This window comes from Microcaecilia unicolor, chromosome 1 (genome assembly GCF_901765095.1).
Source record: "Microcaecilia unicolor chromosome 1, aMicUni1.1, whole genome shotgun sequence".
In the NCBI taxonomy this organism is placed as follows: domain Eukaryota; kingdom Metazoa; phylum Chordata; class Amphibia; order Gymnophiona; family Siphonopidae; genus Microcaecilia; species Microcaecilia unicolor.
In genome coordinates this window covers 763,893,179-763,910,497 of record NC_044031.1, presented here as the reverse complement: position 1 = coordinate 763,910,497, position 17,319 = coordinate 763,893,179, and the positions used below count along the sequence as shown (strand labels likewise).

The following is a 17,319-nucleotide window of genomic DNA, read 5'->3' as shown; positions in this document are numbered from 1 at the left end:
AATTTAACAAATTTTTCTGCTTCCAGATGGGCAAATGGGACACAAAATTCTGTCTCACATAGTCCGAATCCGTACATATGACCAACTGTCGGACTCCTTTCTGAATTGCAGACTGTACCGCCACCAGAGCTGCCACAATCTCAGCGTACTGATTAGTTCGCGAGCCCAAGCTGTGTTTCAGGGTCTCTTCAAGATTGGTTGGATCCCATACCACTCCTACTCCTGCAACCAATTCCTTGACTGTATCGCGACGGTAAGCACAACCATCTACATAGACCTTAGGCATGGTAGCACAAGTCTGTTCATCATACAGATGGTGTCGATGAGGTTCTTTCTCTAGCGGGGGAACATCTGCTTCGGGAATACCTGCAATGGAATCCTGTTCTGCACAATCATGTAGGTCAGCCATACCTTGGGCTACTGCGTTACGATGTTTCTGAGCATACCTTACCTCCAGAGGCCAGCCTTGAAGAGCCAATGTCCAGGAGACTATTTTGCTGTTTGACACTCGACCAGTCTTAATTCGGTCACTACCCAAGAAACTGATGGGCTGGTGGCAAGTCTCCACAATTAGCTTCTCACCTTGGATGTAACTTCTGAAGTGTTGCAAAGCCCAAACGGTAGACAGGAGTGCTTTCTCACAGTCGGAATACTTCCTCTCCACATCCGTTAGTCCTTTACTGGCATACGCCACTACCCTCTTATCCGTGTCATACTTCTGATATAGGACAGCACTCATAGAGTGTTGGGAATATCCCAAGTCCACGTAGAACTCACGACCTCCCTCGGGGTATGCGAGGCATGGGAAGCAGCTAAGCTTGTCTTTCAGCTCCTGCATAGCAGATTTCTGTTCTGGCTCCCAGACCCAAGGTGTATCTTTCTTCAACAACTTGACCAACGGTCGGGTGATCTCCGCATACTCATCTATGAACTGTCTGGAGTAGTTGCAAATTCCTAGAAAGGAACGAAGTTCAGTGATATTGGTGGGCTGTTTCAACTGTTGTAAAGACTGCACTCGCTTCTTCTGGGGTCGCAGACCCTCAGCAGAAATTTCATACCCTAAGTAATTCAGTGATTTCCTGCACCATTGTCCTTTGGCAAGAGTCAGTTTAGCTCCAGCATCTGCCAACTGTGTGAAGACATGCTCCATCTCCTCCAGGTGTTCCTGAAAGGTAGGACTCTTGATCAGAATGTCATCCACATAGACCACTGTTCCTCGAGCTTCAGCATCTGGTAGGGCTTTGTGTAGGAAAATGTTGAATTCAGCAGGTGAATTGAGAAACCCAAAGGGTGTCCTGTTCCACGTATACTGCTTCTTCCCAAACGTAAAAGCCAGTTTATGCTGATCGTGGGGATGGACTGGTACTGTCCAAAACCCTGATGCCAAATCCAGGCTGGTGAAATACTTAGCCCCCCTGATGGTTGCAAGGTTCTGATCCAGTGGAGCCATAGGCCACCGGGACAAGGGTACTCGCTTATTCAACTGACGGTAATCCAGAGCGATTCTCCAGCTGTTATTCTTTTTCAAGATGGGCCACAGAGGGGAGTTGTACGTGCTGTTGCATTGTCTGATGATACCCCTGGTCTCCAAAGTGTTGAGAATCTCTTGTACAGACTCATAGGAAGCCAATGGAATCTTATACTGACGCACAAAGACAGGCTTGCTACCAGGTTCCGTAGGCACTCTGGTGACATGTAGGTTCGTAAGTCCACAGTCATACGAATCTACAGCAAAAAGGTCCTTGTAATTGTACAACAACTGAGTCAACTTCCTCTTCTCTGTGTGAGTAGTACAAGCATCAGCCTGTTCCACTTGCTCTTTCACCATAGCATCAAACTCTGAGAAAGGTTGGTTGGATGAAATTTCCACCTGTTCTTCAATGTCCTCCTGCAAGGTTGAGGTTTCCACAGAATTCACCCTTCGAGGCTTCTGAGGTACAGACATTTCCCTGGACAGAAACAAGAAGTCATCTTCCACCTGTACCTGAGCACACGTCGCATCATAGGGCCAAACAAACTCGAGAGATATGAGGCCCCTGGGTGAGGTAAACCAACTGTCAGTCGTCTCCCCCCCCTGGCAGGTGTCCCAAGAAGAAGGCAGCCTGCCAAGGATAGGCAAACTTACCTCGACATCATGGAAGGACTGGCCAACCAGAAAGCCAACAGAATCTCCAGCAGATAGCTCAACTTCAGCAGACTGTGGATTGGTGACCAACAGGTATAAGGTGGTACCGGTGACCTCCAAGCATGGCAGAACACCAATTGCCAATCCAAGGTCTCGAAAGTGGGCATGTGGGTTAAAGAACACTACATCATCCAGCAGACGTTGTCCTTGGGCGAGGCGAAGCTTGAGGGAAAAATCCCGAACTCTTCCTGGAATGGTTACATCCTTGTCACTGACTACCTCACAGACCTGGGGAATGGTCTGTCCAGACTTCAAACAAACAGCCGTAGGTTCAAGTTCCACTGGGTTGTTCTGCATTCTACTCCAAAGGACAAGATTCACCAGGTCCACATAAACTCCCAGTCGTGCAAGGCAATCTGACCCCAAACATAAGGGTTCCCTCAAGCCCCGGACAATAGAGAAGTGGTGAGTGAATGTCTTCTTTCCCACAGTCAAGGGAAGGCCACATATTCCGTCAAGCGGCTTGGAGCCTTGTCCCGGTACCTGTACCGAAGTAGAGGAACATCTGCTGAAGGGAAGTTGTACAGACTTACGAATTTGGCTGTACAAAGAGTCACTGATGTAGGAGAGATCACTAGTGAACAGTAAAGTAGCTTGAAGCAATTGGGTGTTAGCCACTTGAACTGGTATGGTGAATTCATCACCTTTCTGGGTGATGATAGTCACCTTGCAAGGATGAGCAAAATCAGGACCAGAGATAGGAGGTGATTTTTCAAGTAATGCTGGAGACACAGTATCTGTTAAGTCATCCGTCTTGGCTGAGTCCTGTGAAACAAACTCTAGTTGGTCCGCTTGTTGCACCAGCTCTTCATGCTTCTGACCCCCTTTTGGTGCCTCTGTCAACGGAGGCTCCCGCATGGGCGGATCCGCGGAACACCGGAGATCAGTCCGCAGGGGAGTGTCCTGTAGCTCCACAGAGTTGGCATCACCGACTGTACGCCAGTATCTCCCTCGCACATATTTAAGGGGTCGAGTGACTTTAGACCAGATCGTTTCCTCGTCATAATCCAAAACAGGCCGAAATCTCTTCAAAAGGTCATTTCCAATCAGAAATTCTTCACCCTCGCTGGTAGTGATGATGGCTGGGTGCCTGACGGTCATCTGTCCAAGCTGTAAAGATAGCCAAACCTGTCCCACAGTTCCAATACTTTGATTGCCATAGGCCACCAGTGACAAGTCGCACGGTGTGACATGCAGCACATCCTGACCCCCCCCTAGAGATGCCTCTAGTTTCTGAAACAGGCCCTGGGTGACCAAAGTCACCTCTGAGGCTGTATCCAGGAGACCTTCACAGGAAAGTACTTGTTGAATTAACAACTCCACGGTATATCTGTAACCTTTAGATATAAGCTTACCTAGAAAATACCTGACTTCCTGGGATGAGTCTTTTGAAAGAGGCCCTTCCTGGTTCGAGGGCTGCGACGCAGCATGGTTCACGGGGGACTCCTCACTGATGGACGACAACGCATCCACGTGGACAGTGGGGACGCTTGCGGTAACAGGTGTCGTGGCCACGTCTAGTCATGCTTGTTCTTCCTCCGAAGAGGATGGCTGTTCCACCTCAACAGATTTAACACTCAGCCACGGAGGGGTCGGCGGTCTAGAAGACTGGTCCTTCTGCTTCTGGAATTTGACCTTTTTCTGAGATGGAGGTGTCTTAGGTACATTGCTAGACTCCGCGATTGAACATCTTGCCAGCAATTGGTCCAGCTGAGCTTGCATAGCACGGATCTTCTCTGCATTCCACTTCTTCTGATTAAACCGCTTCTTTTTAGGTTGTTGCTGTCCCTCCTGCGCAATAGGAGGCGCTGCATCCCGCGGCAGGGCCTGAGAGCCCGGCGGCGTAGTTGGTCTCGGCGCTTTGTTTTCCAGAGAAAGCGTGGAAGTGACCGCACAAACGGCGGGTGGTATCACCCTGTTGCGACTCTTGGATGCCGGTTTCGGAGTCTCTGCGATTGGCTTGGCGCGACAGATTTCAAAAATTCCTTCAGCCTGCTTTAGAAGGCTGGAATAGGGTTCTGCGTTTTTTCCTGCCAAGGGAATCTTTATCGGATCAGGCAGACCCTGTATAAAAAGTTCCCTGAAATCACCAAATTCAAGATCTTTAGAATCAGGCGGCACCCCCCCTTGGTAAAATGCACGCTTCAAGCGATGGGCCCACTCCCGCGGACTCTCCTCCGGATTACAACTAATAGTATACGCTGCACGCTTAGCTTCCAGAGAGTTGGCAAAGAGACCGTAGCGCTTCGCTAAGGCTTGCTCCACTGACCGTAGATCGGGGTTATCGGACATGATCAAATCTAGAACTTCATGGCACTCGGTACTAAAGGTCCATTTGAGGAGGGCTCTGATGTCATCCTCAGAAGAGACGTGCATGGTCTGCAGGAGTTCATGCACTGCCTTAAGATGGGTTTCTATGGATACCGAGGCAGACGCTTTAAAAGGCGCTATTACGGTGCGTAGCATCTTTATAACATATGCCTTCCTCTCCATAGACATTCCTTTCTTGGGTTCCGGCTTGAAGTGCCGCTGATCACTACCAGGTGTAGAGAACCTCGGGGCAGGTGTATTGCTAAAACTGGGTGGATCTGCCGAAGGCTGAGGCCCTGAGCTAGGCACCTGACCAAGTGAGCTGATGATTTCAGCAGGCAGTCCCTGGACCCGTGCCCCCAGTGGGTGTGTCACTGTCTCGGGTCTGCTGCTTAGGTCACCAGCCACTATGGGGCTGGATTGTACAGAGGGGCGGGAAAGAGCCGAAGCCATGCCCCCAATGGGTGTGTTTAACTCGGGTCCCTCCTGGCTCACGTAACGGTTCATTTCGGGAGCTGGGCTTGGGTGACCCGCAGCAAAACTGTCGGGGAACTCTAAGGTATACGGTACTTCTTCCTGCGCCATGTGCGTAAGCTCTTGCTGCATTGTGGAAATCTTTACAGTGCACTCATCTAATGCTTTAGACAATGAATCTCTGTCCTTCACTGTACATTGTAATTGCAGTGAGACTGTCTCCTGCTTCTCTTTTAACTCCGCCAACTCTAGCTTGGCGGCGTGCCAATCTTGAAACACAGACACAGATTGTTCTTGAGTGGCCACTAGCTCCCTGCGCAACTCACTCTGAACACCTTCTGAGACCTGTTTTAGCTCCCGATTTAATGTCTGCAACTTATCTGTTTCCCTAATCTGGTTGTGTAATGCATCAGTCAAACGAGAAAATTTCTCTTGCAACGAATCAAAAGACACGAGGTACTGGGCAATTTCTTGCTTTAATGTGTAATTAAGTGCTTCACAATCAGTTAGGTCACCCTGCAAAGTTTTACACTTATCATCCAGTGTCTGGCACTCCGTACAAATCTCTTCAGAAGAGTTAGGTGGGGCGGGGCTTACATTGGTCCCTGCTAAAGCAGATTTGGCAGTCTGTAAATCAACTCGTAATGCAGCTAACTCACTGTCTCGCTCCTGGACAGTTTCCCTAGTCTGGGACAAATCTAACTGCAACTCCGCTATGCGATCTGTTAGAGGTACAGATACCTGTCTTATCTCATTCATCAAAGAGTCTTTAACTGCCAAAAGAGACACGCCCAGTTCACAAAGCATCCATTGTGACAAATGCTGTTTCTCTTTTATAATTGTATTTAAAACCGTAGCATATGCTTCTGAGCTATTCGGTGAACTGCTACTAAATAAAGCACGTACAGACTCTACTGTAGGAGGAGTTGGTTTCGTCTTACTATGAGAGAGTGGCAGTAATATTTTAAGCACGCCCTTCTCCTGTTCACTCAGGAGAATTTCAGGCAATGTGCCAACCGTGCCGGTCGCCATGTTAAAGACTAAACACACCCTGTTTTCCTTCCAGAGAGTTAGAGAAACCGTTTCTTTCTCTTTTGGAGCTCAGAGTAATAAATCTGTCAACCAATTACAGCAATAAAACACAGCTGTATAAACAAGGTCTGCCGTCAGCTAGGGTAAATCTGCAGTTCGTGCAAAGAGAGACAGAAGCTCAAACCAGCCTTCTGAAAAGACCCAGAAAAAGTTTTAACTTCTGCTAATTCCTGCACCAACCGTCCCGGACGAGAGCCCCAATTTGTAGGTGGTTATATATATATTTTGTAAGAGGCCAATTCCTACCTATGTACTCGCTTATGTCTAGGGGGCGTGGCCTCTGCCCAACCTTAGCTGCATGGAAAATAACGGACAGACCAATGGAATATATTAGTTTATTTATACAGCGTTATATACAAAAATATAGAAAACTCTTATCAGCTTATAGCATCAGCAATTCCTGATTGCATGCACAATGATACCAAAAATATAGAGAATAACTATGATTATCCTATTGGCTAATCTGTAATGACAGATAAACACAATACCAAGATCCTAATGATTACCACACAAATCTTATACTAGGCTAACAGCAACTAGAGATCATAAATCCTGACGTCACACATCTGATGGGTCCGAGCACAGACTAATTATCTAACCCAGCCTGAAGGAAGTAAACTATGATCTCACCGTCCCGGTTACCAGATCAGATTCCTTCCGATGCCTCAGCCGAATGTCTCAGCGAGGTCCCACAAGCTCAGGTGATGCACTTGTCTTGATCAGCCACAGATGATACAGACTCAGTATAGATCCTGTAGACAGCTGTAATCTGGGGAAAAGCTTTGCCAGGTATTATCAGTAAGTCTCTCAGGTAAATCAGGTGCTTGCAGAAATGCAAGTGTTCTCCTCTTCTGTTCTTCTGTTCTTCTCTCTTCTTCTTCTCTCAGGAACTAGTCTCTTTCTGTTCCCGCTTCTCAGATCAATCAGTGTTCTGGGAGCCAATCAGAAATAATCCCACCATGTACTCCCAGCATCTGTATGAAGCTTCCTTTGTCCGTCTTATCTCGTAAGCTCTCTCTCACTCTCTCTCCCTCAGGGACATGCATTCTCCCCCGATACAGAGTGACCTTGGAGGTGGTGCAGGCTTCAGTAAATCTATTACAAGCTGAAATTCTGACTTCTGCACAGTTGGTAGTCAGACATATAGGTGAAAGGTTGCAGCGTCCATTTTGGCTGTAAAGGTGCTCTCATATGCACACAGGGTGGGTGAGATCACAGCAAATACTCCTACAGTATCCCTAACCACACCCTCTCCAAAAGACATTACATGATATGATACTCGCAAGCGAGCCTTCTTCGGGGTAGCCCCCATACTCTGGAATGCACTTCCTGAAAGGCTGCGCTTAACACAAGGCTATCTCTACTTCAGGAAGCAGGCGAATGCTTGGCTCTTCAACCAGGCCTTTAATGGAAGAAGTAACTTAGTCTCACCACGGGCTGCACATACTGCAGCAGGACATGTTCATCCACTCCTACCCTAGCTGAGATAATATTTAATCATCTCTCTGACCTCATGTGCAACTTTCTTTAAATTGATCACCTTATTTTCTAACTTTGTCCCTATTTCTAGGGCCTTATTTGCCAGCGATGAAAAACCAACCCTACTTTTTTAAGGGGTTTGAAACATGCTTTTTCTAATGAAATTGATTAAAAAGATTTCCAGAAGGTCTTTTTTTGTAAAAGTGGGCTAAAAATACCCTATTTTTGGCGTTTTTGCAAAAATCATCAACTTTACACTCAATTTGTGAACTAATGGAAACTATTAGGAGAATGAAATTTTATATTCTAAAACCTTGTGTTGATAAGTTGTTGTGTGCAAAGTTTCACTTTTATCACACCTTTAATTCCAGAGATATAAAAAGCCAAACTTTACAATTTTTTTTGTGCCGCAAATGTTTTGGATCAAGTTTGCTCCAAGGTTTCTTCATGGAAATCGCTCATGAAGATTTTTTTATTATTTTGTTTAATACAGCACAAAAAGTTGTACAAGATGACCAAGTTTTGTTTCTCTCAACAAAATATTGCCAGAGATACAGTGTCTCAAAGTTGCCGAAATCTCGGAGTCATACCATAGAAGGCTGCAGTATGGGGTCAAACAGATTACTATATCTCAGCAAGTATTTCATCGGCGAACATAAAACTTTACCAGTGTTCATTGGGGACATGTATGAATGTTCACAGAAAATTTCATCGAAATCCGTGATGGTCAAGCAGGGCACTTCTCTGAAATCAGACCACTTGACATGGAATGACCCATTGCCATTAAGAAGGCTTCTCTTTCCGTTTTCCAGCATATAGCACAAAGGGAGATTTCACACCTGAGTCGATTAGTTTCGAACTTGGGACCCTACTTTTTCCGCAAAACAGCACTGTTGCTCTTATTTTACAATATAGTACAGTACAGTAATTACTTTTTAGCACTCTAATCATGCTGCAGAATGTGCTATAGTGTTGTTAATAAAGAATTTATGCATTGTTTTCCATATGATTCGACTTTTCACTTATCCGACAACGGGCCGGTCTTGTTCATGTCTGATAATTGAGACTGTTCTGTAGTTGATTCTAAATGTGTAAATTTCTGCATCGGGCCTGTAAAACATTTGGAATATTCTCATGTTGACCTAATAAAATATAATATTGCCTATTAAATATTCATCTAATAGTTTTAAATCTGCTATAGAGGGAAACTAGATAGATGCATTTGTAAATGTTTTGATTAGCTATTATGTAATTATTATGGTGTATGCTCTATTGTTTTATGTTTATTACAAACCCTACTATGACCCAAAACCCATTGAAAATCAGGGCTTTTGTCTTAAACTAGCTTTCCCAATCAGTCAATATAAACATATTTTTCTTTCTTTTTTGAAAGATGATATTTCCTTTTCACTGGCCCTGCCCATACATACCTCTCTGTCCTTTGGCATTGGCTGATGTGTTGAGTGCCCCATGTCCATTCATAGTGGGGATTGATTCAAGATACTTTGATCTCTATGATCCACCAACAGATGTTAACTGTGTTGACCTAGATACCAACACCATTTCTCAGTAAGTATTCATTCTGAATTTGCTATGCTTTTGGCAGTGTTCTCTATTGCATCCATTCCAGATGTGCATAAATGTTTTTCTCCGAGGACAAGCAGGCTGCTTGTTCTCACTGATGGGTGACGTCCACGGCAGCCCCTCCAATCGGAAACTTCTCTAGCAAAGTCCTTTGCTAGTCCTCGCGCGCCCGCGCGCACCGCGCATGCGCAGCCGTCTTCCCGCCCGAAACCGGCTCAAGCCGGCCAGTCTTCTTTTGTCCGTACTCGGTACGGTCGTGTTTTCGCCGTGTCGAGCCCCGGAAAGTCGACCTCGCGCGTCCAAATTTATTTTGACGTGTTTTTTCTTCGGAAAAGTCTTTTCAAGTGTCGGGAAGTGCTCTGGAAACCCCCCCCGGGTTTCGTGTTAATCCTCCCCGTACTTCCAGCTTTTTGCCCCGATAAGTTTTCTTTCGTCGTCGGGGTAGGCCTCTTTTCGGCCTCGGTCGAGATTTTCTCCCTTACAAATTTTTTGGTGCTCTTTTTCCGTCATTTCGGACTTTGATTTCGCCGGCGCGATTTTTCCGCCCATGACATCGAAGCCTTCCAGTGGCTTCCAGAAGTGCACCCAGTGCGCCCGGGTTATCTCGCTCACTGATCGACACTCGTCTTGTCTTCAGTGTCTGGGGGCCGAGCACCGCCCTCAGAACTGCAGTCTGTGTTCCCTGCTTCAAAGGCGGACTCAGGTAGCGAGATTAGCCCAGTGGAACGTGTTGTTCTCGGGCTCTTCGTCGGCATCGGCACCGGGATCTTCGAGTGCATCGACGTCGTCAGCGTCCAGACCATCTTCCTCGGCCGCCCCTGCATCGAGTGCATCGAGGCATCGGGCCTCTGCATCGGCGCCGAGACATCGGATAGCTGCATCGACGTCGGTGGTACCGGGACCTCGTCTGCTGATGTCGTCGGACGGTGGTGCATCGTCAGGAGTGCAGGTGAGGGCTGTCCATTCCCCTGCTGGTGGCGGTGAGCCTTCGGGTGGGTCTCCTCCTACCCTGAGGGCTCCTGCGGTACAGCCCCCCCGAGATCGACCTCCTTCGGCCTCGGCCCTGAGGAAGCGTCGGCTGGATTCTACGTCCTCCTCGTCGGTGCCGGGGAGCTCCGGTGACATGCTTCGGAAGAAATCGAAGAAGCATCGACACCGGTCGCCTCCCCGCGTCGGCACCGAGAGCTCTGGGTCGCCGAGGGAGTCGGCACCCAGCAGGCATCGGCACCGAGAGGACCGCTCACCCTCTGTTCAAGAGGTGTCGATGCGCTCCACTCTGGACAGCCCGGAACAGCCTCCTCGCCCGGAACAGGTTCTGACGTCGACGCCTGCATCGACCTCTTTGCCTTTCTCTACAGCCGCTCTGAACGAGAGCCTCCGGGCCGTTCTCCCAGAGATTCTGGGAGAGCTGTTGCGCCCTACCCCTCCGGTACCGGCGGTGCTTGCGCCTCCGGTACCGTCGAGCATGGCGCCGGCTGGCCCATCGCCCGGGGTGAGGTCCCCGACGTCGGTACCGCGTGCGGTACCGACTGCGGCCACCTCCCAGGAGGGCTCCCCGACTACGTCGGCGGAGGGAGCTTCGCCGATGCGGGCCAGGGAGTCTACCTCTCGACGCCCCCATCGTGGACGTGGCTCCACTGAGTCGAGCCGGGCGAGGTTGCAGACACAGGTTCGTGAACTTGTGTCTGACACCGAGGGTGAGGCCTCGTGGGAGGAAGAAGAAGACCCCAGATATTTCTCTGACGAGGAGTCTGAGGGTCTTCCTTCTGATCCCACTCCCTCTCCTGAAAGACAGCTTTCTCCTCCTGAGAGTCTGTCTTTCGCTTCCTTTGTCCGGGAGATGTCTACGGCCATCCCCTTCCCGGTGGTTGTGGAGGACGAGCCCAGGGCTGAAATGTTTGAGCTCCTGGACTATCCTTCTCCACCTAAGGAAGCGTCCACTGTTCCCTTGCACCATGTCCTAAAAAAGACATTGCTTGCGAACTGGACAAAACCTCTAACTAATCCCCACATCCCCAAGAAGATCGAGTCCCAGTACCGGATCCATGGGGACCCAGATCTGATGCGCACCCAGTTGCCTCATGATTCTGGAGTTGTGGATCTGGCCCTAAAGAAGGCTAAGAGTTCTAGGGAGCATGCTTCGGCGCCCCCGGGCAAGGACTCTAGAACCTTAGACTCCTTTGGGAGGAAGGCCTACCATTCCTCTATGCTCGTGGCCAAAATCCAGTCTTACCAGCTCTACACGAGCATACACATGCGGAACAATGTGCGGCAGTTGGCGGGCTTGGTTGATGCTCTCCCCCCCCGAGTAGGCCAAGCCTTTTCAGGAGGTGGTCAGGCAGCTGAAGGCGTGCAGAAAATTCCTGGCCAGAGGGGTGTATGACACCTTTGATGTTGCGTCCAGGGCCGCTGCTCAAGGTGTGGTGATGCGCAGGCTCTCATGGCTGCGTGCCGCCGACCTGGAGAATAGACTCCAGCAGCGGATTGCGGACTCGCCTTGCCGCGCGGACAACATTTTTGGAGAGAAAGTCGAACAGGTGGTAGAGTCTCTCCACCAGCGGGACACCGCATTCGACAAGTTCTCCCGCCGGCAGCCTTCAGCATCTACCTCTACAGGTAGAAGATTTTTCGGGGGAAGGAAGACTGTTCCCTACTCTTCTGGTAAGCGTAGGTACAATCCTCCTTCTCGACAGCCTGCGGCCCAGGCTAAGCCCCAGCGCGCTCGCTCTCGTCAGCAGCGTGCGCCTCAGCAAGGCCCCGCGGCTCCCCAGCAAAAGCAAGGGGCGAGCTTTTGACTGGCTCCAGCAGAGCATAGCCGACATCCAAGTGTCAGTGCCGGGCGACCTACCAGTCGGGGGGAGGTTGAAAGCTTTTCACCAAAGGTGGCCTCTAATAACCTCCGATCAGTGGGTTCTCCAAATAGTCCGGCAAGGATACACCCTCAATTTGGCCTCAAAACCTCCAAATTGTCCACCGGGAGCTCAGTCTTACAGCTTCCAGCACAAGCAGGTACTTGCAGAGGAACTCTCCGCCCTTCTCAGCGCCAATGCGGTCGAGCCCGTGCCATCCGGGCAAGAAGGGCTGGGATTCTATTCCAGGTACTTCCTTGTGGAAAAGAAAACAGGGGGGATGCGTCCCATCCTAGACCTAAGGGCCCTGAACAAATATCTGGTCAAAGAAAAGTTCAGGATGCTTTCCCTGGGCACCCTACTTCCCATGATTCAGGAAAACGATTGGCTATGCTCTCTGGACTTGAAGGATGCCTACACACACATCCCGATACTGCCAGTTCACAGACAGTATCTGCGATTTCAACTGGGCACCCGTCACTTCCAGTACTGTGTGCTACCCTTTGGGCTCGCCTCTGCGCCCAGGGTGTTCACAAAGTGCTTGGCTGTAGTAGCAGCAGCACTTCGCAGGCTGGGGGTGCACGTGTTCCCATATCTCGACGATTGGCTGGTGAAGAACACGTCCGAGGCAGGAGCCCTGCAGTCCATGCAGATGACTATTCACCTCCTGGAACTACTTGGGTTTGTGATAAATTACCCAAAGTCCCATCTTCTCCCAGCACAGAGACTCGAATTCATAGGAGCTCTGCTGGATTCTCGGACGGCTCGCGCCTATCTCCCAGAGGCGAGAGCCAACAACTTGTTGTCCCTCGTCTCGCGGGTGCGAGCGTCCCAGCAGATCACAGCTCGGCAGATGTTGAGATTGCTGGGCCACATGGCCTCCACAGTTCATGTGACTCCCATGGCCCGCCTTCACATGAGATCTGCTCAATGGACCCTAGCTTCCCAGTGGTTTCAGGCTGCTGGGGATCTAGAAGACGTGATCCACCTGTCCACGAGTTTTCTCGAATCCCTGTATTGGTGGACGATTTGGTCCAATTTGACTCTGGGACGTCCTTTCCAAATTCCTCAGCCACAAAAAGTGCTGACCACGGATGCGTCTCTCCTGGGATGGGGAGCTCATGTCGATGGGCTCCACACCCAAGGAAGCTGGTCCCTCCAGGAACGCGATCTACAGATCAATCTTCTGGAGTTGCGAGCGATCTGGAACGCTCTGAAGGCTTTCAGAGATCGGCTGTCCCACCAAATTATCCAAATTCAGACAGACAACCAGGTTGCCATGTACTATGTCAACAAGCAGGGGGGCACCGGATCTCGCCCCCTGTGTCAGGAAGCCGTCAGCATGTGGCTCTGGGCTCGCCGTCAGGGCATGGTGCTCCAAGCCACATATCTGACAGGCGTAAACAACAGTCTGGCCGACAGGTTGAGCAGGATTATGCAACCTCACGAGTGGTCGCTCAATTCCCAAGTGGTGCGCCAGATCTTCCAAGCGTGGGGCACCCCCTTGGTGGATCTCTTTGCATCTCGAGCAAACCACAAAGTCCCTCAGTTCTGTTCCAGGCTTCAGGCCCCCGGCAGACTGGCATCGGATGCCTTCCTCCTGGATTGGGGGGAGGGCCTGCTGTATGCTTATCCTCCCATCCCTCTGGTGGGGAAGACTTTGTTGAAACTCAAGCAAGACCGAGGCACCATGATTCTGATTGCTCCTTTTTGGCCGCGTCAGATCTGGTTCCCCCTTCTTCTGGAGTTATCCTCCGAAGAACCGTGGAGATTGGAGTGTTTTCCGACCCTCATCACGCAGGACGAAGGGGCTCTTCTGCATCCCAGCCTCCGGTCCCTGGCTCTCACGGCCTGGATGTTGAGAGCGTAGACTTTGCCTCTTTGGGTCTGTCAGAGGGTGTCTCCCGTATCTTGCTTGCTTCCAAAAAAGATTCCACTAAGAGGAGTTACTTCTTTCTATGGAGGAGGTTTGCCGTCTGGTGTGACAGCAAGGCCCTAGATCCTCGCTCTTGTCCTACACAGACCCTGCTTGAATACCTTCTGCACTTGTCTGAGTCTGGTCTCAAGACCAACTCTGTAAGAGTTCACCTTAGCGCAATCAGTGCATACCATTACCATGTGGAAGGTAAGCCGATCTCAGGACAGCCTTTAGTTGTTCGCTTCATGAGAGGTTTGCTTTTGTCAAAGCCCCCTGTCAAGCCTCCTACAGTGTCATGGGATCTCAATGTCGTTCTCACCCAGCTGATGAAACCTCCTTTTGAGCCACTGAATTCCTGCCATCTGAGATACTTGACCTGGAAGGTCATTTTCTTGGTGGCAGTTACTTCAGCTCGTAGAGTCAGTGAGCTTCAGGCCCTGGTAGCCCAGGCCCCTTACACCAAATTTCATCATAACAGAGTAGTCCTCCGCACTCACCCTAAGTTCTTGCCAAAGGTCGTGTCGGAGTTCCATCTGAACCAGTCAATTGTCTTGCCAACATTTTTTCCCCGTCCTCATTCCTGCCCTGCTGAACGTCAGCTGCACACATTGGACTGCAAGAGAGCATTGGCCTTCTACCTGGAGCGGACACAGCCCCACAGACAGTCCGCCCAATTGTTTGTTTCTTTTGATCCAATAGGAGGGGAGTGGCTGTGGGGAAACGCACCATATCCAATTGGCTAGCAGATTGCATTTCCTTCACTTACGCCCAGGCGGGGCTGGCTCTTGAGGGTCATGTCACGGCTCATAATGTTAGAGCCATGGCTGCGTCGGTAGCCCACTTGAAGTCAGCCTCTATTGAAGAAATTTGCAAAGCTGCGACGTGGTCATCTGTCCACACATTCACATCTCATTACTGCCTGCAGCAGGATACCCGACGCGACAGTCGGTTCGGGCAGTCAGTTCTTCAGAACCTGTTTGGGCTTTAGGATCCAACTCCACCCCCCGAGGGCCCTGTTTGTTCTGTTCCAGGCTGCACTCTGTTAGTTGGTAAATTTTTTAGGTCAATCTCAGTTATGTCCTCGCCGTTGCGAGGTCCAATTGACCATGGTTGTTGTTTTGAGTGAGCCTGGGGGCTAGGGATACCCCATCAGTGAGAACAAGCAGCCTGCTTGTCCTCGGAGAAAGCGAATGCTACATACCTGTAGAAGGTATTCTCCGAGGACAGCAGGCTGATTGTTCTCACAAACCCGCCCGCCTCCCCTTTGGAGTTGTGTCTTCCCTTGAAGTGTATTGTCTTGCTACATACTGGACTGGCCGGCTCGAGCCGGTTTCGGGCGGGAAGACGGCCGCGCATGCGCAGTGCGCGCGGGGGCGCACGAGGACTAGCAAAGGACTTTGCTAGAGAAGTTTCCGATTGGAGGGGCTGCCGTGGACGTCACCCATCAGTGAGAACAATCAGCCTGCTGTCCTCGGAGAATACCTTCTACAGGTATGTAGCATTCGCTTTTTGTAGGTTTGTTTTCAAACATGAACAAACATTCACACAGTGTGATATATTGTGAAAGGGTAGTGTGCATTTTAAAATGTAATGATAAACTAAACCATATGTGATAGATATGTTAAACGTGCAATTAGACGAAAATTGGGTAGACTTGGATCCCAATGTAGTAAACCATGCTAGTGCAGTGATTTAGTCCTGATATTCTGATACAATAAGAACTTTTAGCACATGAAATGCAGCAGTAAAACCAATACACTAGAGGGTAGCACAAGTGACATGTAAAATGTTATGTAAAAAAGCCATAATTTTAATTGCTATTGGTATATAAAACAAACAAAAAAACACCAGCCACAATAAGTTAAAAAAATAAAGTTGTGGTGCAGTAGGAAAGGGGATACCTGAAGTGAAGTGCAGCAAAGCACTTCAGAGGACTGTGGCCCAGGTGGGCCTGCTATCCATCCCCACCCAGAGGCTGTCTGCTCTGGGCATCCTTGTCAAGGTGGTGGTGATGAGAGAGGGGCACCGCTGGACACCTCCTCAGACCAGGAAAGTATAATTTGCTTGAGGGGGTGGGGTTTGGAGGGTGTAGTGGGAGGGGTATCCAGATAGATCTGGGTGGGGTTAGGGAATTTGGCGTACTGGCCCGTAACGTTTTTTCTTTAAATGTGTGCTGTCCAGTCAGTGCATGAGCTAATATTTGCGTACACATTGTTAGGAAAGAAGGCGTTTTAGTCACGATGCACTATTTTTTTCTGGCAGTGCATGCTTTGTAATGCTGCTGTAGCATTGGCTTACTGCGTCCGTTTTAATACTTGTGTTAGAATGCTCAATGCTGAAGTTTAATGTACCATTCTAACGCATTTCTTACTGGATCAGGGCCTTAATTTGGTTTCTGGTTCTATGTTTCTATGAAATGGGTATGGGTAGTATAGAATTTTATTAATATGAAAACAAAAATCAGGACTATACTACCCAATGAGAAATTTTTTAATGGCAGTTAAGTTTATGATGGCCATATTTAAATATAACTGCACATAAAAGAAAACTCTGCCTGCCTTAGCAGCAGCAGCAGCAGATGAATCCAAAGACAAGTGGATTGTGACTATTTACCAGCAGATGGAGATAGAGAACTGAACTGAACTCGGTCTTAGAGGACAGTATTCTTCCAGGTCAGTCAGTATATCCCTATCTCCAGCAGGAGGGAGATGGTCTCCTTCATCCTCCTGAGTTTATCATCTTTTCGGCTCCAGTTCTGGTTCTGCCAGCTGTGTTGAGCTTGGGAGTGACTGGCTGAGCTGTACCAACTTTAGGGGGTACACCTGATGGTGCCGGGCCCGTGACCCTGCGTGGCCATACTTTTACTCCCTGGTGCCTTTTCACTCCTTCCTCACAGACAACCATAAAAAAAAAACAAAAGGCAGAGTAAAAGTACTAACTCTCTGCAATTTTAGCAGGGGAGAGAATAAGTACATAAGTATTGCCATACTGGGAAAGACCAAAGGTCCATCAAGCCCAGCATCCTTTTCCAACAGTGGCCAATTCAGGTCACAAATACCTGGCAAGATCCCAAAAAAGTACAAAACATTCTATACTGCTTATCCCAGAAATAGTGAATTCTCCGAGGACAAGGAGGCTGCTTGTTCTCACGATTCGGTCGTCATCCGCAACGGCCCAGAAGACTGGCAAAATCTCTAGAGCAAAACAAAAAACTCTAGAAAGCTCCGGTGCGCGGACAGAGCAAACCGCACATGCGCGAACGGCTTCCCGCCCGTGGCACGAGCGTGACATGGAGGCATATTTTCAAAGCACTTAGCCTTACAAAATTAGCCCAATGGTCAGTTTCTTTTCATCCACTTCTGAAGTGACATGGTGTTCAGCTGTGTTCCTTCTGGCCCAGGAGACTTTTTCGCGTTACTGCTTCATTG

The 17,319-nt window shown here is 49.2% G+C and overlaps 1 protein-coding gene across 1 annotated transcript in view; it reads left to right on the top strand.

Annotated features, from left to right (window-relative positions):
* The window catches only part of DENND4A (DENN domain containing 4A), a 576,041-nt gene that overhangs the window by 171,570 nt on the left and 387,152 nt on the right, over positions 1 to 17,319 (top strand). The window contains 1 exon segment of the mRNA XM_030189785.1: positions 8,934 to 9,109. Within this exon segment, the coding sequence (XP_030045645.1) occupies positions 8,934 to 9,109 (176 nt within the window).